This window comes from Odocoileus virginianus, chromosome 15, assembly GCF_023699985.2.
Source record: "Odocoileus virginianus isolate 20LAN1187 ecotype Illinois chromosome 15, Ovbor_1.2, whole genome shotgun sequence".
Taxonomy (NCBI): Eukaryota; Metazoa; Chordata; class Mammalia; order Artiodactyla; family Cervidae; genus Odocoileus; species Odocoileus virginianus.
The window spans coordinates 49,153,000-49,177,561 of record NC_069688.1 but is presented as its reverse complement, the minus strand read 5'-3'; the positions used below and the strand labels follow the sequence as shown (position 1 = coordinate 49,177,561).

At 46.8% G+C, this 24,562-nt stretch overlaps 1 protein-coding gene across 1 annotated transcript in view; it reads right to left on the bottom strand.

Annotated features, from left to right (window-relative positions):
• Positions 1–24,562, bottom strand: part of SNX31 (sorting nexin 31) — a 76,870-nt gene that overhangs the window by 37,357 nt on the left and 14,951 nt on the right. Inside the window, exons 3-6 of the mRNA XM_070477320.1 lie at positions 12,294–12,404; positions 7,376–7,466; positions 5,459–5,546; positions 2,324–2,393 (exon numbers count right to left, since the gene is read on the bottom strand). Coding sequence (XP_070333421.1) covers positions 2,324–2,393; positions 5,459–5,546; positions 7,376–7,466; positions 12,294–12,404 — 360 coding nt within the window. The remainder of the gene's footprint in view (positions 1–2,323; positions 2,394–5,458; positions 5,547–7,375; positions 7,467–12,293; positions 12,405–24,562) is intronic.

The window sequence follows — 24,562 nt, the reverse complement described above, 5'->3', positions numbered from 1 at the left end:
GACATGAGGGGGCTGACATGAGGGGAGCTGAGGTAGGGGGCTGAGTTGAGGGGGCTGAGGTGAGGGGGCTGACGTTGGGGGGGCTGAGGTGAAGGGAGCTGACGTACGGGGCTGAGGTGGGGGCTCAGTTGAGTGGGCTGACGTGTGGGGAGCTGAGGTGGGGGGCTGAGGTGGGAGCTGAGGTGAGGGGGCTGAGGTGAGGGGGCTGACATGAGGGGAGCTGAGGTAGGGGGCTGAGTTGAGGGGGCTGAGGTGAGGGGGCTGACGTTGGGGGGGCTGAGGTGAAGGGAGCTGAGGTAGGGGGCTGAGGTGAGGGGGCTGAGGTGAGGGGGCTGACGTGGGGGGAGCTGAGGTGGCGGGCTGAGGTGGGAGCTGAGGTGAGGGGGCTGAGGTGAGGGGGCTGACGTTGGGGGGGCTGAGGTGAAGGGAGCTGAGGTAGGGGGCTGAGGTGGGAGCTGAGGTGAGGGGGCTGAGGTGGGGGGGCTGACATGAGGGGAGCTGAGGTAGGGGGCTGAGGTGAGGGGGCTGACGTTGGGGGGGCTGAGGTGAAGGGAGCTGAGGTAGGGGGCTGAGGTGGGGGCTGAGGTGAGGGGGCTGAGGTGAGGGGGCTGACGTGTGGGGAGCTGAGGTAGGGGGCTGAGTTGAGGGGGCTGAGGTGAGGGGGCTGACGTTGGAGGGGCTGAGGTGAAGGGAGCTGACGTATGGGGCTGAGGTGGGAGCTGAGGTGAGGGAGCTGAGGTGGGGGGCAGAGGTGGGAGCTGAGGTGAGGGGGCGGAGGTGAGGGGGCTGAGATGAGGGGGCTGACATGAGGGGAACTGAGGTAGGGGGCTGAGTTGAGGGGGCTGAGGTGAGGGGGCTGACGTTGGGGGGGCTGAGGTGAAGAGAGCTGAGGTGGGGGGCTGAGGTGGGAGCTGAGGTGGGGGGTCTGAGGTGAGGGGGCTGAGGTGGGGGGCTGAGGTAGGGGGCTGAGGTGAGGGGGCTGACGTTGGGGGGGCTGAGGTGAAGGGAGCTGAGGTGGGAGCTGAGGTGAGGGGGCTGAGGTGAGGGGGCTGACGTAGGGGGAGCTGAGGTGGGGGGCTGAGGTGGGAGCTGAGGTGAGGGGGCTGACGTTGGGGGGCCTGAGGTGAAGGGAGCTGAGGTGGGAGCTGAGGTGAGGGGGCTGAGGTGAGGGGGCTGACGTGGGGGGAGCTGAGGTAGGGGGCTGAGGTGGGAGCTGAGGTGAGGGGGCTGAGGTGGGGGGTGGCCGGCAATACATCACAGGGGCAGCATCTGCTGACCTCCAGACATATGAGCAGAACCTTCACCACATGAGTTGGTAAAAGAAAGGAGGCCAGTCTCTAAATGTGCTTTTCTGTGGGTTGAGGGGAGGGGTAAGGCAAGACCAACTACATCATTTGCAGGACTTAGTACAAAATGAAAATGTGGGGTCCTTTTATAAAACTTTAAGAATTTCAAGATGTGACAGCAGAGAGTGGACAAGCCTGGGACCCTTCTGAGCGCGGAGGGAAGGGGTAGTGCAGCCTCACAGGCCACTTGCCTATGAAGAGGGCCCTGGCGACAGGTACGCTACTTGTTGGCTTAGGAAAGAAAGATTGTGCTAAAGTGAGATTTAGGGACCATGTGTGACTTTAAATCGGCTTCCCCAGTGGTTCAAATAGTAAAGAATCCACCTGCAATGTAGGAGACCTGGGTTTGATCCTTGAGTTGGGAAGATCCCATGGAGAAGAGAATGGCTACCCACTCCATTATTCTTGCCTGGAGAATTCCATAGACAGAGGAGCCCGATGGGCTACAGTCCATGGGTCGCAAAGAGTCAGACACGACTGAGTGACTTTCACTTTCAGTTTCTCTGTGACTTTAGATTAGCAGGGATGTCCTTTCCTGGCTATTAAATTAGCCTAGATGATGGAGTGTCAGCTGCCAGTGTGGAGAGATGGTTAGAATGGAGGTAGAATTCTTTTCCCTCAAACTCTACTTCTCTTAAAATATTTGTTTATTTATTGCAATTAAAATATGCATAACATTTTAACCATCTAGAGGTGTACAATTCACTGGCACTAAAAACACTAGCAGTGTTATATACTATCATCTCTTTTTATACCTAAAGCTTTTTCATTATCCTGAGCAAAACATCTATCTCCATTAAACAATAACTCCTCCCCACCCCTCAGCCCCTGGTAACCTCTGTTCTAGTTTCAGTTTACAAGAATTTGCCTCTTCTAGGTGTCACCATAGAATTCTGAACTGCCACACACACGCTCTCTGTTTCAAACCCAAAAGGCCTATAATATCCGGTGTCCTGATAGCCCTTGGTGCCCCTCACCTGCATGTAGATCAGATCTACAGCTGCTCTGCAGTCCATCAGCCTGGCGTCAAGGGATGGGTCCAGGTACCTGCATGATTCAGGAGTGTTCAGTTAATTTATGACACAGTTGACGGGCATACCTGGGTGGGCATGCTCTCTCAACTGGTGGCCCTTGATGCCTTGAACCAAGGCCCCTTTTCCAGCACAGCCACAGTCCTCTGCTTGCCTAGTCTTCAAGTGACTGACCTTTTCTGTTTCCCATTGTCTTTATATTGTAAGACTATTTAGTGCCCTCCAATAGTAGAGATGCAAAAAACAAGGCTTTAAGAAAATGGTCCACATGCCATTCACATCAAGCCCCAAGTCTTCATGCCCCCTCCCCACTTGCAATTCCCAGCATAGCCATCTGCCCTGTACCCACATCCACATCACCATGCTGTGCCCAGGCCACCTCATCTCTTGCCTGAGCTGCTCCGGTGAACTCCTCACCAGACATTCCGCCTCAGTTGTGTCCCTCCGTCCCATGCTCCACATTCGAACTGGAATAGTCTTTCCCAAGGAACCTTTCATATGCTCATAGTCCCAGGGGTTAGAGCATTTATCCTGTTGACTCCCAAGGCCCTTCGTTGGAGATCCCACTTCCATTTCCAGTTCTATCTCTGACCTCTCCCCTGGCCCCCACTCTATACATTCCAGCCTTGTCTTCTCTCTTCTCCCTCCATTCAAAAGACCACTCCCCTCACCTGCCTCCTTCCTGGACTTATCGGCCTCTCCCACAAGCCTCACCCTCCTGTCTCCTCCTCTGGTCTCTACTCCCCAAGGCTGTGTTAGCAACCTATCCCCTGGGCTTCCTCAGCTCCCTGAATTTACCCTGATCTCTGCTCTGAACAAGCTGATATTACACAAGGTATGAAGATCCCTGAGTCCAGGGGCTGGGTCCTACTCAGACCCCTTGCCCCTCTGGACCTTGGTGAAGGGACTTGCAAATAGCAGGACTTCGTGTTTGTCTAGCAGATCCAGGATTGCCAGGGTGAAGTGAAGTTACAGGTACTATGTGAGCGCAGTAGCCAGCCAAGACCGGACTGAAACCATCAGGAGAGGGTACGCTAGGGTTGGTCTATCACCAGTCTGAAGGCAGAGTGAGCAGAATCACGGAGCTCAGCAGGGGAGGCGGAGGAGATGATGGGATTGTAATTGACCAGGAAAAGGATGAAAATACAGATGCTTGAAGATCAACTTCATTCTAGCGGCTGGGGAGAAACAACTGAAGCGTTCCTACGTGTATTCCATTGAGCTATTTCACCCCTGCACCCCAGGCACCTTGTGTGGCAGAGATAACAACTGTTACACCAGAGATGAACAGTCCCGACTCACCCCAGACCGGAGCTCTGAGAGGCCAGGGCAGGCCACCCTCTGGTCTGGAAGGAACTATACCATCTTTGGCAAGGAGCATCAGGGAATTGACAGAAAAATCCCTAAAACTCGACCTGGTCTCACCGCCATGCCTCACCTGCTGGGGATTCCACAGCTAGTGGTAGTTGACCTAGCCTCTCTGCTCCCACCTAGTGAGGGCTCCCTCAGGACAGAGGACCAGGACCTACAGGATCCTGCCCCTAGACTCTCCCCTTCCAGTAAACTCGTCCTCAGCTCTAAGAGCTGAAGTAGGACCTCCTTTCCTCTCGGTCCGCATGAGCAAAGGCAATCTGCCTGGATCTGAAATGCAGGCTGGTGATGGGGTAGACATTTTATCTTGTACTTACGATCTAGAATTTACCTATTTAATGTAGACACAGGCAAAGCCCAATTTCCAATTCAAGCTTAAGATGAGGGACAGAATCCTCATCTCTTAGGGAGTTTGTGGACAAAACAGTCTAATCCAGAGGGTTTGTTTTTTAATTACGATTTTCATCATGATTATTATCACTATAACAATAAAAAAACATGACCAAAATTTATTGAGCACATAGGATTACTTCATTTAACTCTGACTATAATCCTGAGACAGATTCTATCATTAATATTCTTAGTTTACAGATAAAGAAATTGAGGATTAGAAAGCTTCAATAACTTGGCTAGAGTTATTGAACTAAACCCTGAGACACACATATTCAGATCTCAGGAACAACTGTGCTTAGCCACCTTTTACTCTCTAAAATCTCAGACAAAACTGCATCCTTTTTGCCTTCTCGGGGCTCTCTGCCACATATTTCAACTATTTCTCAGCATACTTTCGAATAGCAGTACATGAACTTCTAGCCTTGCTGGGAATCCTTTTCCAAAATTTGAAGCCACAGCCTGGAACTCTAACAAGGCACCACAAGGTCAAGATTATTACTATTCCTTGATTTCAAATGCCTTTCTTCAGAGCCTCTGTGTTCAGATTACAGAATAACTGGGCCAGGAGAGAGTAAACCAAAGAAGCTATCCAATATAGCCACAGCAATATACACTGGGAAATAGAGACAAATCCCGCCCCCATGCCAAAGGAGAGTATCCTGCTTCTCATTATTTTGTTCGCTTGTTCTGCATAGGGTGCCTTGTGTCTGGGGGAAATAAAAGTGTTTTCTGAAAAAATACAGCAGATTTTTCCCCTTAAATTTCATCTTGTCAATCTAGGAAAATATGTCTAGCTCTGGTAAATAAGCATGTATAATTGGAATCCATTAGGAAGGTAAGCCAAATATACAGAGTTCAAATTCACTGCAAGTTGGCTAAGTCCACTCTTTGCCTTTAGAAAATATCACAGTTCAACAGATAAATCAGACTTGCTTGTAATCATCAATAAAGTCCTTCAATTAAATAGTCATATATTCCAAAGCAAACCCTGCAATTCCTTGCCATTACCTGCTTCAATCCCCAGTCCCCCTACCCCCAGCCTTATCTTCATGGTTGCCATCTTTATGATAATATCCCTCAAGTTTTTAATCTGAGCTCAGTGAAAGTCATCCTCAACATTCTATTCTTTAGGACAAATGTTCTTGTTCATTTCCTCCCACCACCCTCCTTCAAAGCTTTCCTCTTGACCTTCCCCAAGCCTCTGCGCTCTGTCCAGCTGTTAGACTGAAAGCCGGATGTGGTGAGATTCAGACAAGTTCTTGTTAGCAAAGCTGAGATATCCTGAAGCACTTTCTGTCATAATAAATGCTTACTCACCACTTCCTGAGTCCAACCTTGCAGTTTTCCACTTCAGAACTTCGAAGGCTAACATATGGGAGTTCAAAGTCTGCCAATTTTTTCACGACTAGAGAAAGAAGAAAGAATCTTACTGGTTGAAATACATACATATTTACATGCAATGTCCACATACAGGGCTTTAAAGTAATAAAATAGAGCATTAATATTGGAAGGAATAAAATCACATATAATATTCTCTTGCGTTTGTATGGCATTTTTAACTTTCTAAAGTTCATTCAAAAAATGAGTAGCCTTTGATCCTCATGAAAGACCCGTGCCTTGGGCTTCCCTGGGGGCTCAGTGGTTGAGAATCTGCCTGCCAGTGCAGGACACACAGGTTCTAATCCAGGTCCAGGAAGATCCCACATGCTGCAAGCAAAGCAACTAAGCCTGTGTGCTACAACTATTGAGCCTGTGCTCGAGAGCCTGGGAACCGCAACCATTGAGCCCTCCCGCCACAGCTACTGAGCCCCAAGCCCTGGAGCCTGTGCTCGGCAACAAGAGAAGCCGCCGCAATGGGAGTCCATGCATCACAACTACAGGATAGCCTGCACTCACTGCAACTAAAGGAAAGTCTGTGCAGCAACAAAGATTCAGTGCAGCTAATAAAAAAAAAATTTTTTTTAAACTTCACAGGCATTAAAAAAAAAAAAGGGACCAGTGTTTGAGTAGGGGACATTTTCACTGTGATATCGATGAAAAAACTGAGGTCCAGAGAGATCCAATGCCTTTACCAGCAAACCACAGTTCCTGGTGGCCAAGTTAAGAGATTTTCCTAACTTCCACCTCCAAATCACCTCCCCAAAGCACCTGAGAACATATGTAAACTACTCAGAGGTAACATACTGTTTCACAACAACAACAAAAACTTGTAATATCTAAAAACGCACTGCAGAGAAAAGCAAAACGTATGGGAAAAGACCCTGATGCTAGGAAAGATTGAAGATGGGAGGAGGGGATGACAGAGGATGAGAGGGTTGGATGGCATCACCGACGCGATGGACATGAGTTTGAGTAAACTCTGGGAGTTGTTGATGGACAGGGAAGCCTGGTGTGCTGCAGTCCATGGGGTCACAATGAGTCTGACAAGACTGAGCACCTGAATTGACTGAACTGACTGATATGAAACATAATGTCATCGGTCATTATCTCACTGCAAGTATATTTTTTAAAAGAATCTAAGAACTGAGTTATACCATCCACACTTTAAAGCAAATATTCCGTAACAAGGAGACATGATGGTCTGATGGGATCTGCTGATGCCCAGAGTCCAGCACTCCAGCGCAAGGGGGGGCTGCGGCATGGCCGGTGGCCAGCAGCCAGGGCAGAGATGAAGGTGGACCTAGACAGATGGACTGGGGCTCAAGAGCCACCAGAGGAAGTGTAGTTACTGGAATGAACTGATGTCTTGCTCCTGACTGCACTACCTCTCCGGAGCTGCTCACCCCCAGCGCACCCCCAGCTCAAAGGCACAGTGAAAGCGAAAATGTTAGTCCCTTAGTCATGTCCAACTCTCTGCGACCCCATGGACTGGAGCCCATCAGACTCCTCTGTCCATGGGATTCTCCACGCAAGAATACTGGAGTGGGTTGCCATTGCCTTCTCCAGGGGATCTTCCCGACCCAGGAATCGAACCCAGGTCTCCTGCATTGGAGGCAGAGTCTTTACCGTCTGAGCCACCAGGCAAGCCTAAATGCACAACCCTCACCCCGTGTCCCCCCGCCACCAAATGTCCTGTCCAGGAGCCAAGAGCCATAATAGGGACACACACTGGGGAGCTCTCCTTGCGGGGAGTGTAACCGGCCCCTCAGCTGCAATCCATCATCTCCTGGCTGAGCGTCTGCCCATACCAGCCCACCAACTCAGGCTGCCTGCACCTCCTTCTGTCCTTCTTACCAGACAGCCTGCCCTCTTTGCAAAACTGAATGAGAAATAGGCCGAAGCAGTCCAGCAGCTCCTGACACAGTCCAATGTTGTGTGACACCGCCTTTAACCAAAGACAAGAAAAAGGGAAAAGTTAGGAGTGGCCACCTGTAAATGCCAATAAAAAAGAGCTTTAAGGGGGCAGTGGACACTAAGAGAACTCTTTCCCGAATCTAAAAATGGTACAAATTCATTTTAGAAAATTTAGAAATTAAAAAAAAAATACAGTAAAGAAAATAAAAATTGGTCCCCCTGCAATGGACATGAACTGGTCCCAGCTGAGACTGGTTTGTCCCATTTCACATGTGGGAGTGTCTTCCCAGATGGTTTTGCTCTTCATTGTCCCCTGGGGGCAGTAGCCGTTCGCCATGATCATTGGTCCAACTTGCCTGCCCCAGGGGCTGGATTACCAGATCCTGGGAAAGGGGATGTTCCCCACCACTTGGCTGGCATATAAAAGTATACAGGATAATGTCCACTTGTGATATCCCAAGTCTTCTTCTCTCTGCTGTCTGCTGTGATGGTCAAGTCTAGTTCATGTGATTTTTGCTCAGTGAAACCTCAGCACCTCTGTGTGTGGGGCTGAGTGTGCACAAGTTGTAACAGATTGCAAAGTCGTCCTTTCCTAAAGTAAATGAAGGCACAGGCTGCCTTCATTTCATATTTCTCTTTGACCTTTACCTCAAACAGTTTTCATTTCAACACAGATGATTTCATTTTTATCCAATGGTCACCACTGAAGTGACTCAGCAGCAGCAGCCGCATAAGGCTGTAACCTTGTAACATTTCACGTCCATTCACCCTCCCTTAGCAGGAAGCTCCTGTTCCATTGGCCCTTTCCCTCTCCATTTAGCCAGCCCACCCCTCTTTAAGGTGGGGTTCCTGGGTGATTTCTTTGCACACCTAGTCTGAATTCACTGGACCACCTCTGCAACATATCAGGGTTCACCTGTACAGCTCTGTTCATGAGCTGACCTTTTAACCAGAGCTCCAAGTTCTCAAGGTGGCAGTTGTATAAGTGCGAGGCTCAAAGGGGTACTTTTCCTGTCTGAGGGCTGTAAATTGCCTTAAGAGACAAGCTAAAGAGGTGGATGGTATGAGTGGGTGTTCTTAATATAGCTCTGAAAATAAAGATGAGCTTGGGAACTTTTCACAGCTTTTACTCAATGTTTATCCTCATTTTCCTTTCTTCTACCTTACTCTCTTCCCTAGGCCCTTGCAAAAATAAGCAAACAAGAGTCCAAACCAAACCACAGGGCACCTCTCTGTGTGGGACTGAGTGTGCACAGGTAGTAATAGATTGCAAAGTCATCCTTTCCTAAAGTAAATATGACCCATATCCACTCAAATTAGATTCCTCTCTTCTCTGACTCATTCAGTGAAAACACCAAGTTTACACGCCAAGGAAGATAGTGGAGTGAGAAGAAAGAGAACAGAGATACTTTCTACAATTTATAAAGACATAGATACAAACACTTTCTTTCAGAGGAGAAATCAGCACAAAAAGAGACACAATAGTATTTCCTTCTTAGCAAAGGTTAATGATGCTTCAAAACTCAAATACCACTAGTACAACTACATTAGCACAGATGCATACAAAATACAAGAGAGATTTTACTTTGCTGCTGGTCCTTAAAAGAACCCAGTAGGATAGCTGGAGAAGTGATGAGAGTGGTGAAGTGAGAGTGGTAACAAGTATGCTTGAAAAGATATGGACAATACTTTTTACTTACAAAATGCAAATTACATTTTATTTCAGCTATTGAATTTCCCTGGAAGAGAATGCACACCAGTGCCTGGCCAAGTGTTTGTTTTTGGACTTCCCTGGTGGTTCAGACGGTAAAGAATCTGCTTGCAATGTAGGAGACCTGGGTTCGATCCCTGGGTTGGGAAGATCCCCTGGAGTAGGGCGTGGCAAACCACTCCAGTATTCTTACCTGGAGAATCGCCATGGCCAGAGGAGCCTGGCTGGCTACTGTCCATGGGGTCGCAAAGAGTTGGGTATGACCGGGTGACTGAGCACAACACAGCATGAGTGTTCAATTTACCTTTTGGGGAACTCCTTTACTTTGTTTTACTGCCAGTGCCAAGGATGTCCATGCCGTGGGTTTGACTTTCTCACGTGCCAATGTGCTGGAAGAGGGGAAGCTCATTTTTCTGAGGGTGAAGTACCTCCTTCAACTTCTGCTATTAGTTACAAAGGGAAACTGGCCCAAACAGGCGGCACCATGGAACCGTAAACTCCCTGCCCTGTGTGTGTGCTTGGCCGCTCAGTCGTGTCCGACTCTGGCAACCTCATGGACTGTAGCCCGCTAGGTTCCTGTGTCCGTGGGGTTTTCCAGGCAAGAATACTGGAGTGGGTAGCCATTTCCTTCTCCAGGGGATCTTCCCGACCCAGGAATTGAACCCGGGTCTCTAGCATTGCAGCCAGACTCTACCATCTGAGCTACAAGGGAAGCCCTCCAGACTTACTGCCCTACTCAATATTTATTCAGCACTCCCTCTAATATCAATACCAATACCAATATTGATGAAGAACAATAACCACTACTTCTGACAGATCACGAGCTATTCCTATAATTACTTAGACATCAACTCAAAAAATTAAATAACTTACCCAGACTCAAACAGCTAGGATGGAGCAGCTCTGTAATTTGAACCTGGGACTTGTCCTAACCCCAGAAGATAAGAGACCCCATATTCCCAGCAGCAGCCAACTTCAGCTACAGTTATGCCTAATTTGGCCAGTGAGCCCAGTACGTGAAAAACATGTCAATAATGCTGTCTTCAGGCAGGGCGGCTGCTCTCCAGGTCTGTACAGGTCCAACCATTTCCCAATTAGCTTACGCCCTGCAGCTGCATCCCTGTCTTATGTGCCTGGCCCCCAAAGTCTCTGAGTTTGTGGTCCCTACACTAACTATTACTGTCTTCTTCTGTTATTTGACTGTCTCCCACTTTGTTAGTCCTGGGAGGGCAATTTAGGGAACTGTGATTTGTGTTTTGGGGTCTCTCAGTATAAAACCCTTCAAGAGCCCTTGATGCATTTTAGAAAGATCATTCTAGAAATCAGTACAGATTAGCAAGGCTGGAAGCAGGGAAACTAGTTTGGGGGGCTACAAGGGCATGGGGATGGAGAGGAGGAAACAGGGAGGGTGAATGAATAGGAGAGAGACTTGGGATGTAGTGGAAGTAGGATTTGGGGGGTGAAAAAGAAGGAAGAGGAGGAAGCGTAGTAACTTCTCAAAGAATGGCTTCAGCAGCTAGGTGGCTGCTGATACCATGCAAATGGGTCACAATACGGCAGCCAAGAAAAGGCTGTATGTGGTGACTTCAGTTAGGAAGAAAGTTATAAAATTATCATTCTTGAGCAGAGCAAAATCTAGAGAAGGGGTACTTCCTAATCTGGGGTGCAAACAAAAGGGGCAGGTGAGCTCAAATCTCCAGGCTGGGAAGGGGAGCCAGGATGCAACAGGAAGTGCCCAGGGTCTCAGGGTGAGGCAGGCTCAAGGGATGGGAGCCCAGCAAGGAGCACTTCTGGTCACCAGCTCAGAAGCCAGCCCATACCAGGACCCCAGCACAGGGATTTCCCATCTTTGGAAAGGTCCTAGAAGCTTTCTGACCCCCTCCTGTTCCTAGCTTCTTATTCTCCATTGAATATTTCTCTGGAAGGTTAGAATTTGTGAAAGCATTGCAATCTAAAATGCAACTGGAGGATAAAATGGAAAACCCCCAAGTGTGCCCTCAAGAAGACAAATCCTTAGGACTAAGAGGCTGATTTCTCATAAATGCCCAATTCACAGAAAACTGATTATATTGGAATTTTTTTTTTTTTTTTTTTTTAATGCTAGGGAGCTGGTCCAGGGTTGCCTCACATCAACCTTGGGAAATTTTGCTCATGGTTTCCAGAGACCCAAACAAGATATGACCCAGGTCAGGCTGGTCTCATGAAATAAGTGGAATGGAGCTTTGTTTGTGTGACTGGACTGGTTTTGTCTGCTCAGGGAATTTTCAAATCCGGTCTCTGTTTGTCTTGGTTTCAGCAGACTTTAACTGAACTCTCCCCTCTTTACCTTCCCAGCCTGGAAATACAGTCTCTTCCAAGCCCTCAGCAGACACGCCAGCAACCTCTCCAGTTTGCATGTCCCCAATTGCCAATTCCTCTGCTATTCCCCTTTACATGCATCTTCTTGACCATTTTGAGATGCCTGATTTTACCTTCCTATTTAAGTTGACAAACTAAAACCCTCCATAGCAGAGGGACCTGGGAGCCAGCCCGCGAGCCCTCTCCACAGCCCAGTCGAGGGAGGAGAGGCCACAGGGGCCAGGCTGGTTACGGCTGCATCTGGAGAAGGAAGAAGGCTTTCTGGGTCCCATCCTCTGGGTCCTTAGAGAACTGACTGGAACACAGGATAGGCCTTGTGGACCCATAATTAGAAGCGTTGGGCACTGGTTTCAGGGGTTTCCCTGTGTCAGAGAAGGGAGCACCTTTCTGGCTTTAACAACCTGTCATTCTCTGCCAGAACCTGACATCAGTCCCCCTGGATAGATTCATCTGGGCTCCATCCTCCATCCTGCTCCCAACCATGGACATCCCATAATAAAGGACCTTGAGTTTTTGCAGGAGGCACATCCCTGGCTGAGTTCCAGGGAACCAACACCAGCCCACAGGCGGTGGGGAAAACCGAAGAGACCCCGGAGATTGGCTGTAGCTGAGACTCCTCCATCAGTCACTCAGATTATTTCTCCATCAGTCTCTTATCTCTACAGATGAGTCATCCAGAACAAAATGACAGGTAGGAAGCTTCCAGAAGGTAACCGTATCCTAGTCCCTGCCTTCAAACAGAATGATTCCTAAATTCAGGTCTGGGGCTGGAACTTAGATTGAATTTACCTCTAGGACTCTTTCGGCAGTATCTGATGTTAGAATTTCGACTTTAATATTCCTTCCATCGGGCAGAAATATATCCAGAGATGCTTTCTTGGTGGTGATGCTGAATGTGTCCTGTAAGCAGAAGGAAGCACAATTAGCTTCAGCACCCTTCTGTGGGGGGCAGTCGTCTCCCTATCCAGGCCCTCGGGGCACACAGTGTCCAAAGCACATGAAAGCCGAGTGCAGAGACTTAGGGGGTCGGTTTAAGGGGGTGAGGTGGGAGTGAGGAGCGGTTGGAGAGGAGTTCAGGCAAAGCAATGACATGCGACTTGAATAATTTCCAGATAAACAAGGCATCTGTTTTAGAAAAAAACTTTTGATAAAAATCATACAAGTGACTCTTGGTCATCCCAGATTTTAACTCTCATTTTGAATATTTCCAGGCATCCCTACAAGTTTGTGATAGGCGGTAATTTATGCTCCTGCTAAACAAAACTCTGAAGTTGCAAACCATGAGGCCCATGTGGGGAAGCAAGTCTCCATCTGGTTGAATGCACCAGCTGAGGGCCCGCTGAGTGCAGCCTTGTCTGCGCACTCGCATTCCAGCCTTCTTCAAGGGACCTGTGTGTGCCAGAGGCAACTGGGAATCCAGGGACCTGTGAACCTCTTGGATAGAGTGTTCTAGAAGGTCAGAGACATGCCAGTGACATGGGAAGCCCATCAGAGCTGGGGGAAGTGTGAGGCTGAGGTTGGCACTCAGCGAGAGGGACCCCAGGCAGGGGAGGGACAAGGGTCAGTGGCTGACCACGTGGGACTCCCAGCGGAGCTGCGTCTGGGGGTGGCTGTTCTCAGCACCTCCTGAATGGGTTCCTGTCAGTTCACAGAACTGCTTCCTCTCTGGGAGGCTGATCCTGGTCACAGCCCTTCTCATCCCAGGTTCCACAATGGACTCATGCAGCCATTGCGTGCAATGTGTTCACTTCGCTCCTAGGCATTTAGGATGGCACTAGTGATGTGACATCCGTGGGAGAACTAAGAAAAGAGCCACTCAAATCATCTTCTGTGTTCTGAGCCTACTATATGAGCCGGGATACTAGTAGTTAGCAACACAGTGGGTGGGGATGGAGATGGGAGGGGGAAGGGGAGAGGAGGTACCTCTTTTTAGTGACCAGAAAATTTCCAGCCAGGTCACCTCCTCCCTGGAATCAGTTTGGGGAAAGGAAGATCCAAATGACTGATCAGCAGATTATTGGGGATCATGGGGTTGGGGCTCAGGTCAGCTGACCAGTGAGACCCCTTCCCCTCACCAGGCAGCCCCTTCCCTTCCTTCATCCTCCTGACCACCCCCTGCAGTTCACAGACACAGCGGATTAGGCACCAGGCTTTGTAGGGAACAGGGGAATCTTGTGACCCCAAGTACCGTAGCCTGCCAGGCCCCTCTGTCCATGGGATTTCCCAGGTAAGAATACTGGAGTGGGTTGTCATTTCCTTCTCCAGGGGATCTTCCCCACCCAGGGATTGAACCCGTCTCTTAGGTCTCCTGCACGGGCAGGTGGGTTCTTCACCAGCTGAGCCACCAGGGAAGCCCAGTCACACTGCCAGCCAGCTCAAAAGGCCCATCACCTTAGTGACAGGCTTATTTTTCCTAATTTTATTATCCAAGGGAAAGCCTTGAATAATGGTTAAATTTTAACCACCCCCACCCTGAGCCCACCTACTTACAATTACTAAATGGCTACGATTCTGAACCTGAGTACTTTAGAAGATAAAGGCTGCTGTTTTCCAATTTTAAAGGGTTGGTCCACAAAACAGTATATGTTTGTGAATATGTTATATATACAGTCAACATGCAGAGATAGCATCTCATTTATGAGTAAATATAATATGTGTATTTATTACATATAAACCTATTGTTAGATGACAATATCAACAACTGTGCTCTGTGCTGCTTCACATATAGTAGTTAATGCAATTTTCATACAATTCCATGAGGAATATACACTTATTAAGCCCCCTTTTTCAAGATACTTATACCCTTATATTCACTGCAGCACTACCTACAATAGCCAAGACATGGAAGTAAATTAAATGTTCATAAACAGATGAATGGATAAGGATATGGCACATATATACAATGGAATACTACTCAGTCATAAAAAGAAATAAATAATGCCATTTGCAGCGACATAGAAGGACCTAGAGATGATAAAAAGAGACATAAATCAGACAGAGAAAGACAAATACTATGTGATATCGCTTATATGTGGAATCTAAAATACAACACAAATGAACATATCTGTGAAACAGAAACAGACTCACAGACAGGTGGTTGCCAAGGGAGAAGGTAGGGAAGGAAGGATCAGGAGTTTGGGACCAGCAGTATATGGAGAATGGATAAACAACAAGGTCCCACTGCGCAGCACAAGGAACTACACTCAGTGTTGTTCTGTGATAAACCATAAGGGAGAAGAATATGAAAAAGATATATGTGTGTGTGTGTGTGTGTGTGTGTGTGTGTGTGTGTATAACTGAGTCACTTTACTATATAGTCTATTTTAGTCATTCAGTCGTGTCCAACTCTTTGTGACCCCATGGACTGCAGCACTGCAGGCTACCCTGTCCATCACCAACTCCAGGAGCTTGCTCAAACTCATGTCCATCGAGTCGGTGATGCCATCCAACCATCTCATCCTCTGTTGTCCCCTTCTCCACCCACCGTCAATCTTTCCCAGCATCAGGGTCTTTTCCACTGAGTCAGTTCTTCGAATCAGGTGGCCAAAGAATTGGAGTTTCAGCCTCAGCATCAGTCCTTCCAGTGAATATTCAGGACTGATTCCCTTTAGGATGGACTGGTTGGATCTCCTTGAAGTCCAAGGGACTCTCAAGAGTCTTTTCCAACAACACAGTTCAAAAGCATCAATTCTTTGGTGCTCAGCTTTCTTTATAGTCCAACTCTCATATCCATACATGACTACTGGAAAAACCATAGCTTTCACTAGATGGACCTTGGTTGAGAAAGTAATGTGTCTGCTTTTTAATAGGCTGTCTAGGTTGGTCATAACTTTTCTTCCAAGGAGCAAGCATCTTTTTTTTCACAGCTGCAGTCACCATCTGCAGTGGTTTTGAAGACTAAGAGAATAAAGTCTGTCACTGTTCCCATTGTTTCCCCACCTATTTGCCTTGAAGTGATGGGACCAGATGCCTTGATCTTAGTTTTCTGAATGTTGGGTTTTAAGCCAGCTTTTTCACTCTCTTTCACTTTCATCAAGAGGCTCTGCAGTTCCTCTTCACTTTCAGCCATAAGGGTGGTGTCATCTGCATATCTGAGGTTATTGATATTTCTCTTGGCAATCTTGATTCCAGCTTGTACTTCATCCAGCCCAGCATTTCGCATGATGTACTCTGCACATAAGTTAAATAAGTAGGATGACAATGCACAGCCTTGATGGACTCCTTTCCCAATTTGGAACCAGTCTGCTGTTCCATATCTGGTTCTAACTGTTGCCTTTTGATCTGCATACAGATTTCTCAAGAGGCAGGTAAGGTGGTCTGGTATTCCCATCTCTTGAAGAATTTTCCACAGTTTGTTGAGATCCACAGAGTCAAAGGCTTTGGCATAGTCAATAAAGCAGAAGTAGATGTTTTTCTTGAATTCTCTTGCTTTTTTAATGATCCAACAGATGTTGGCAACTTGATCTCTGGTTCCTCTGGCTTTTCTAAATCCAGCTTGAACATCTGGAAGTTCACAGTTCACATATTGTTGAAATCTGGCTTAGAGAATTTTGAGCATTGCTTTACTAGCGTGTTAGATGAGTGCAATTGTGTGGTAGCCTGAACATTTTTTGGCATTGCCTTTCTTTGGGATTGGAATGAAAACTGACCTTTCCCAGTCCTGTGGCCACTGCTGTATTTTCCAAATATGCTGGCATATTGAGTGCAGCACTTTCACAGCATCATCTTTTAGGATTTGAAATAGCTCAACTGGAATTCCAATACCTCCACTAGCTTTGTTCATACTGATGCTTCCTAAGGCCCACTTGATTTCGCATTCTAGGTGAGGCTCTAGGTGAGTGATCACACCATAGTGGTTATCTGGGTCATGAAGATCTTTTTTCATGGAGATAGTTCTTCTGTGTATTCTTGCCACCTCTTCTTAATATCTTCTACTTCCATTAGGTCCATACCATTTCTGTCCTTTACTGTGTCCATCTTTGCATGAAATGTTCCCCTTTTTGCCTTGAGAACCCCATGAACAGTATGAAAAGACAAAAAGATATGACACTGAAAGATGAACTCCCCAGGTCGGTAGGTGCCCAATATGCTACTGGAGATCAGTGGAGAAATAACTCCAGAAAGAATGAAGAGATGGAGCCCAAGAGAAAATAGCACCAAGGTGTGGATGTGACTGGTGATGGAAGTAAAGTCCGATGCTGTAAAAGCAATATTGCATAGGAACCTGGAATGTTAGGTCCATGAATCAACGTAAATTAGAAGTGACCAAACAGGAGATGGCAAGAGTGAACATCGACATTTTAGGAATCAGTTAACTAAAATGGACTGCAATGGGTGAATTTAATTCAGATGACCATTATATCTACTACTGTGGGCAAGAATCCCTTAGAAAAAATGGAGTAGCCCTCATAGTCAATAAGAATCCAAAATGCAGTACTTGGATGCAATCTCAAAAACGACAGAATGATCTCTGTTCATTTCCAAGGCAAACCATTCAACATTACAGTAATCCAAGTCTATGCCCCAACCAGTAATGCAGAAGAAGCTGAAGTTTAATGGTTCTATGAAGACCTACATGACCTTCTAGAACTAACACCCCCAAAAGATGTCCTTTTCATCAAAGGGGACTGGAATGCAAAAGTAGGAAGTCAAGAGATACCTGGAGTAACAGGCAAGTTTGGCCTTGGAGTACAGAATGAAGCAGGGCAAAGGCTAACAGAGTTTTGCCAAGAGAATGTACTGGTCATAGCAAACACCCTCTTCCAACAATACAAGAGATGACTCTACACATGGACATCACCAGGTGGTCAATACTGAAATCAGATTGATTATATTCTTTTTAGCCAAAGATGGAGAAGCTCTATTCAGTCAGCAAAAACAAGACTGGGAGCTAACTGTGGCTCAGATCATGAACTCCTTATTGCCAAATTCAGACTTATATTGAAGAAAGTAGGGAAAACCACTAGACCCTCAGGTACGACCTAAATCAGATCCCTTACAATTACACAGTGGAAATGACAAATTGATTCAAGGGATTAGATCTGATAGACAGAGTGCCTGAAGAACTATGGATAGAGGTTCATGACACTGAACAGGAGGCAGTGATTAAGACCATCTCCAATAAAAAGAAATGCAAAAAGGTAAAATGGTTGTCTGAGAAGGCCTTACAAATAGCTGGGAAAAGAAGAGAAGCCGAAGGCAAAGGAGGAAAGGAAAGATATACCCATTTGAATGCAGAGTTCCAAAGAATAGCAAGGAGAGATAAGAAAGCCTTCCTCAGTGATCAATACAAAGAAATAGAGGAAAACAATAGAATGGGAAAGACTAAAGATCTCTTCAAGAAAATTAGAAATACCAAGGGAACATTTCATGCAAAGACGGGAACTTTGTTATGCAACAGAAATGAATACAACACTGTAAATCAACTATACTGCAATAAAATAAAAAAATTTTAAAGCCCCCTTTTTCAGATGAAGTAAAAGTTTGCAAAGGTTAAGTGACTCCCCCCAGGACATACTGCCAGTTGGTAGCGGAGGCAGGACTCAAGGTCAGCTCTGCATGATCCAGGGCCTGAACTCAAATGGGGCAGACTTCTCTCCTGGCTGGCCCAGGAAGGTTGCTCCTGCATTGCTCTGGAGTGCATGTCCGTGTCCCCAGTGCCCCACGCCCCCATTCATATGTCGGAGCCCTAACCTCTAGTGTGATGGTGTTACAGATGGGGCCTTTAGGAAGTGACAAGGGTCAAGTGAGGTCCTGTCCTCATGATGGGATTAATGTTCCTGTAAGAAGAGACACCAGAGAGCTTGCTCTCTGCACACATGCACAAAGAAGAAATTTATTTCTCACAGTTTTTGGAATTTCAGTTCTTTGAGCTACCAGTTACAGCACCCCCAGCAGACAAATACAGGCCTAACAATTAGAGCGCTCCTTTCTAAGTGTCTAAGGGGACTTCCCTGGTGGTCCAGTGGTTAAGAATCCGCCTGCCAGTGCAGGGGACGTGGATTCGATCCCCAGTCTGGGAAGATGCCACATGCCACACGGCAAGCCCATGCAGCACAGCTACTGAGCCCGTGCCCTAGAGCCAGAGAGCCTCAACTACTGAAGCCCGCGTGCGTAGATCCCAGGCTCTGCAACAGGAGAAACCGCTGCAATGAGAAGCCCACACACTGCAACTAGAGAGAAGCCCCCACTCGTCACAACTAGCGAAAGCCCATGTACAGCAACGAAGACCCAGTGCAGCCAAAAATACACAATAAGTAAAAATTGAAAAATAAAAGATCATCATAAGATTTTTTTTTTTTTTTTTTTTTTTAGTGTCTAAGTTTGGATAAATTGGGCTTCCCTGGTAGCTCAGCTGGTGAAGAATCTGCCTATAATACAGGAGACCCTGGTTTGATTCCTGGGTCAGGAAGATCCACTGGAGAAGGGAAAGGCTACCCACTTCAGTATTCTGGCCTGGAGTATTCCATGGACGGTATGGTCCATGCAGTCACAGAAGAGTCAGACACGACTGAGCAAGTTTCACTTCACCTGACTTGGATAAATGGTATGACCTTCACGTTACCACCGTAATACCAGCATAAGTACCATGTTTTGCTGACCCTCCACATACAACAAGCGTCCATCCGCCTGAGTGAATTTGCACACTTATCAATCACCATGTTGGTCACTTTTCAAACAGTCCTGTGGCTTCCCTCTGTCCATACTGGCCTCCATGTCAGCACATGCTGACCCAGCCATCTGCCAGGTTTTCCCTTTAAGCGTCCAGCGCTGAGACATCCCACCTCCTGGGAACCTTTGAGAATCACTCCAAGCCCTTCCTCAGCAGGTCAGGGCTACTGGACTCCCTCCTCCCCAGCATATGCTCTGAGCTCCCCGCGTACAACCTCAGCCATAGTGTCTTCACTTCGAACTTCCCCGGGGAATTCTGACTGATTTCCCAAGTCCCCCTGCAGTTATGATAACTGGCAGTTATGATAACTGATAACAGTAGGGCCCCCGAGACCCCATGTTTAGCTGAGTGGTCAAGGGTCAGGCGCTTCTCCAGAGCAACTGCTGCAAATTGTCCCTTTCCAGGTTCACACCTCTGCTTAGGTCTTGGGTTCTTAAAGGTATTTGGCCTAGGCTCACAAACATCTCTTACCTCAGAGGAAAACCACTCTCAAAATGAATGGAAAGATGCCATTGCCTTTTGATATGATTTAAGGGAAAACCTACCATTAATTTGTTACTTCAGTGCAACTCTCGACTCAAACTATACTGCAGACCAATGTATCTGTTATAAAAACAGTTAAAATGATACAGATGCATGCCCATATTAAAGCCTTCTGCAAAAGAAAAGTGAGGAAGTAGATTGCATTGGTAGAGTGGGTCAGATCATAGAAAGCCCTAAAATCAGACACTTGAGGGTTTTATTAAAAAGGCAAAAGCAGGTCACGGTGGTTCTGGATCGGGGACATGGAAGGGTGGAAATGGAGTTAGGGAAAGATGTGGCTGGCATTGTAAGTGAAAATGAACTAGAGGAGAGACTGAAGGACGTGGGAGACTTGAGAGAAGTGGGGGGCGGTCATTCATACACCAGGTACCAAGGGACTGGGCTAGACTGTGGGGTTAAGAAATGCGTGATCCACAGAACAGACTGCCTGGCTCCAAGCCTAGTTCCGCCCTTACTGCGCGGGGCCCTGCGGAAATCTGGACAGGCCATTCCCCTCTGTGCTCTGCATCCCTTCAGCTCTAAAGTAAGGATGGCAGCTCTGGGAGGGCACCCACTGCAAACATTCAAGTGGCAGCTTTGTTGGTTCATTCTTGTTAGCACAGGAATGAGGAGGTCATTACATACCTTTGATTTGACTTAGTGGCAACAGGTAAGAAATAAAGGGGCCCAGAAAAGATTCAGGAAGATGTTTTCCACACTCACATCCAATCAAGTGCCGAGTCCTATATATTCACATCTTAGACAATCTCTTCAATCCATCTGCTTCTTTTCATCCTCACCACCTGCCCTTGAGCCCCACCTGATACGTCCCCCCCTCCTTGACCCCTGTGATGGCCTCCCCACTGGTTACCTTGCTTCCATTCTTGTCCCCCTCGCAAGCCACTCTCCATACAGCAGCCAGAGAATGCTTCTTTTCGTGCAAAGCCGAAAATGTACTCCTCTGGCTTAAAATTCTCTAATGCCCTTACACTGTTCATGGAAAACTAAAAGGAAAAGCACTGTTTTTCTCTACTCCATTCACATCAACACTTCTGACACTAATTACCTGGAGTTAGCACAGACCACACAGATTAAGGAGCCAGTCCCACAGGACGGCCCCTCCCCCACTTCAGAAGCCAACTGCAAGTCCAGGCCTCCCATATCAACTCGCTATAAATCTGGGATTCCCATGACCCCTTACTGGAGTTTGATGATTTCCTAGCATAGCTCATAGAACTCAGGAAAGCTCTTTTCTTACTATAACCCATTTATTACTAAGGATACAACTCAGGAAGAGCTAAATAGAAGCGATGAGGCTTCTCTACACGTTCCTACCTCTACATGTTCGACCACGCAGAAGCTCGCTGAACCCCACAGTTCAGGGATTTCTATGGAGGTTTCAGCATGTAGGCAGGACCAATGATTAGCTCAGTCCCCAACCCCTCTCCCAAACCCAGAGGCCAGCGGGTGGGGCTCAAAGTTGCAACCCTCCAATCATATGTTTAAAAACAACTAAGCATCTTTTTTTTTTTTCCTTTTCAATGATGTCATTTTTAAATGATGTCATTTTTAACTCCAAGGAAAACAAAAGTTGTTCATGAAAGTTAAGGTAATCATAATCATAAACATTATTTGTTCAGTAGTAAGAAATATTTACCTGTTATAAAGATCAAAATACTAAGGACTTAATGTTTTTAATGGTGAGATAAAACTGGGGAGAAGAAAGGAATGAAAGAAGGTGATACAAGAAAGCTGAATCCACATCCCTCATGTGTGTGTGTGTGTGTGTGTGTGTGTGTGTATAAAAGTCGTTCAGCTGTGTCCAACTCTTTACAACCCTATGGACTGTGGCTTGCCAGGCTCCTCTGTCCATGGGATTCTCCAGGCAAGAATACTGGTGTGGGTTGTCATGCCCTTCTCCAGGGGATGTTCCTGAACCAGGGATTGAACCCAGGTCTCCCTCATTGCGGGCAGATCCTTTACTATCTGAGCCCCAGGGAAACCCCTCATCCCTCATCCAGGGAGTCAATGGATAATATCTACAAACTGGAGAACAGGACAAAGAGATGGATAATATTAATCTCCAGATATTTAAATATCTGAACAAAAAGCTAAAAGATTTGAAAGCCATTGCTTCTGGAAAGCAGGAGATGGTTATATTATAATACTTTTTAACACTATTTTACTTTTAAAATTATCAGCACATTTTATTTGGTTTAAAAAAATGAAAAATTTTAGAACAATATGGTGAAGAGGAGAAATGATAGCTTTGAAAAACTTTAATGAGATAAAAGCAAATGTACAACAGATGAAACATTCTATGTTGGGAGTTGTGATCAAGGAGGAATTTGGCTCTATTTGTGATATTTGAATTTTACTTGTGTGTATATATATATATATATATATATACACACACACATATATATATATATATAATTTATAAAATATAAAAGCCATAATAATGCAATTAGAGGAAAAAAGCCAACATGGTGGGTTCAGATTGTACAAATACAAAACTTAACTAAGCTCTTATTTTGATTTAGGGGGGACCAGGAATTAAAACATACAATTCACACTAGTAAACCAAATGCATTTATCTTTAAGAAACCTATAAATCCTCTGTTACCATGGGCTGCCTTTGGAGAAGAGAATGGCAACCCATTCCAATATTCTTGCCTGGGAAATCCCATGAAGCCTGGCAGGCTACAGTCCATACACAGGGTCTCAAAGAGTTGGACACACCTTAGTGACTGAACACACATGGGCTGCCTTAACACATTTTAAAACATTTAAAATGTTTTAATTTTAACACTTTTTCAAATCAAATTTAATACTCTGAGAAATTGTTTAATATGTCAAAGAAGCTCCATCAGTGGGCTTTACTGATATTCTCCTCTGAGGCCAAAGAATCTCTGGTAGCCATAGCACTTACCCTGATCTTTATTATCCAGAAAATTCACATTTGGATGTGCCAGCCTCTAAATTTCCATCACACTTACTAATCAGTCCTAATCATTTCACTACAAGGGAAACAGGAAACGTTCTTAAGAGGAAATGGGGAGAGAGTCACTTCCCAGAGCCCCTAGACCCGTGGTGGGCAACGCTCCCCAAATATATACATGGCCCCTAACTCCCCAAGTACACAATAGCCACAACAAATAACTTCTTAGTCTCTTTCTTCTCAAACATGCTGTTCACGCTATACAGATTAAGAACCAGGAACATACAGGCCTTAGTCTAAAGACTGGTTTTGCCTTTCAAAAACCCCTTCATCTCAGAGGCAATTGCAGGCCAAAGGCAGGGAGCAGGGTAATTGGGTGGGCGGGAGGGGTCTGGATACAAAACAAGGGGGACCTGGTGAGGGATGGGGCTGGAGGGGGCTGCCACCGCTCTAGAAATACTTCATGACATCAGCGGATCCAGGCTCCCCGGGCTTCCACTTACTAAGATGTGTATCCTTGGACAAATTACTTAACTGAAAAAGAGATACTAACAGCACCACCCTCAACAGGTCACCAGGGTGAATGAGATACTGCACAGAAAGTGTCAGGTCCAGCCCAGATCGAATATCCTGCAGAGGCTGCCCCCTCTGATGACTGCAGCTCGCCCTTGGTGGAGGCTCCTCAGAAGGCTCCTACACGGTCACACGCATTCACATTTTTAACACGCTGTGTCCTTGTCCAGAGACAGGAAGGTGTGCATGTACCTGCTGAGTCCTGGAGAGCCAGGCCTGCAAGTGTGTGACTATTGGGTAATAACCTGGGAAACGGCAGGCCAAGCACTTATTAAAGGCTGTGAAAATATTCGGCAGGGGGGGATGTCTGTGTAATATTGAGGTGGGGAAACTTCCCAACCCTTGCTCCATGGGCTCCTCTGATGGTCTGGCAGACCCACACATCCCCTGTGCTCATCCCAGTCCTCCCGGCACTCACCAGTCCTCCATGAGCCATCTCACTGCAGGCTCGGCTGGTCAAGTCTCCCCTGCACCAACCACATCTGTTCACTGCTGAGCAATAACTCTGGCCCTGGAAGGTGGTCAGGGGATGAGCTGCTCACATCCAGTAATAAGTGTGGCTACTGCTTCCCTTTTACCAATATCAGTCCTGAGTCTCCCAGACCACCGGTTATTAACATGATTTGCTAGTTTTCCCCTGAATGGGAAGAAAAAGCTAGAGTATAATCTTACCTTCCTGCTTACCCCAGAAATCACCCGACGCTAACTTAGAGGTCCTTCTTCAGGTCATTAACCAAGGTGCCCTCTGTCATGTCCCTCAGACACTCATTCACTCTGTGGCAGTGTCTCCCATCCCTCTTCTCACCAAGCCACACGGAGAAAATAATACTGTTTGTACTGCACCCAGGGAAAGTGGGCAAGGAGCCGCTAGACGTGGTTGGGCCCACAGATGCTTCATCAGGGCTGCGAGGATGGAGATCTCGACATATCCCTAGTCCTCTCCTGGATCCCTGTATCACGGTCTCATTCCTGTGTCACGGGGCTCATTACACCTATGGTCTTACACGGTGACTTTTCTGTCTTCACAACAAGACTGGAAACTGCACAATCTGGACTGGGTGTGATTTCCTGGTGTCTCCCTGTCTTCTAGAGCATTATCAAGTCCCAGCAACCATTCAACCCATATTTATTCCACTATAAACAGTCACGGGGCTTCCCAGGTGGCGCTAGCGGTCAAGAACCTGCCTCCCAATGCAGGAGACTTAAGAGACGTTGAGTTTGATCCCTGAGTTGGAAAGACCCCCCTGGAGGAGGGCATGGCAACCCACTCTAGTATTCTTGCCTGGAGAATCCCACGGACAGAGGAGCCTGGCAGGCTACAGACCATAGGTTCACAAAGAGTCAGATGCG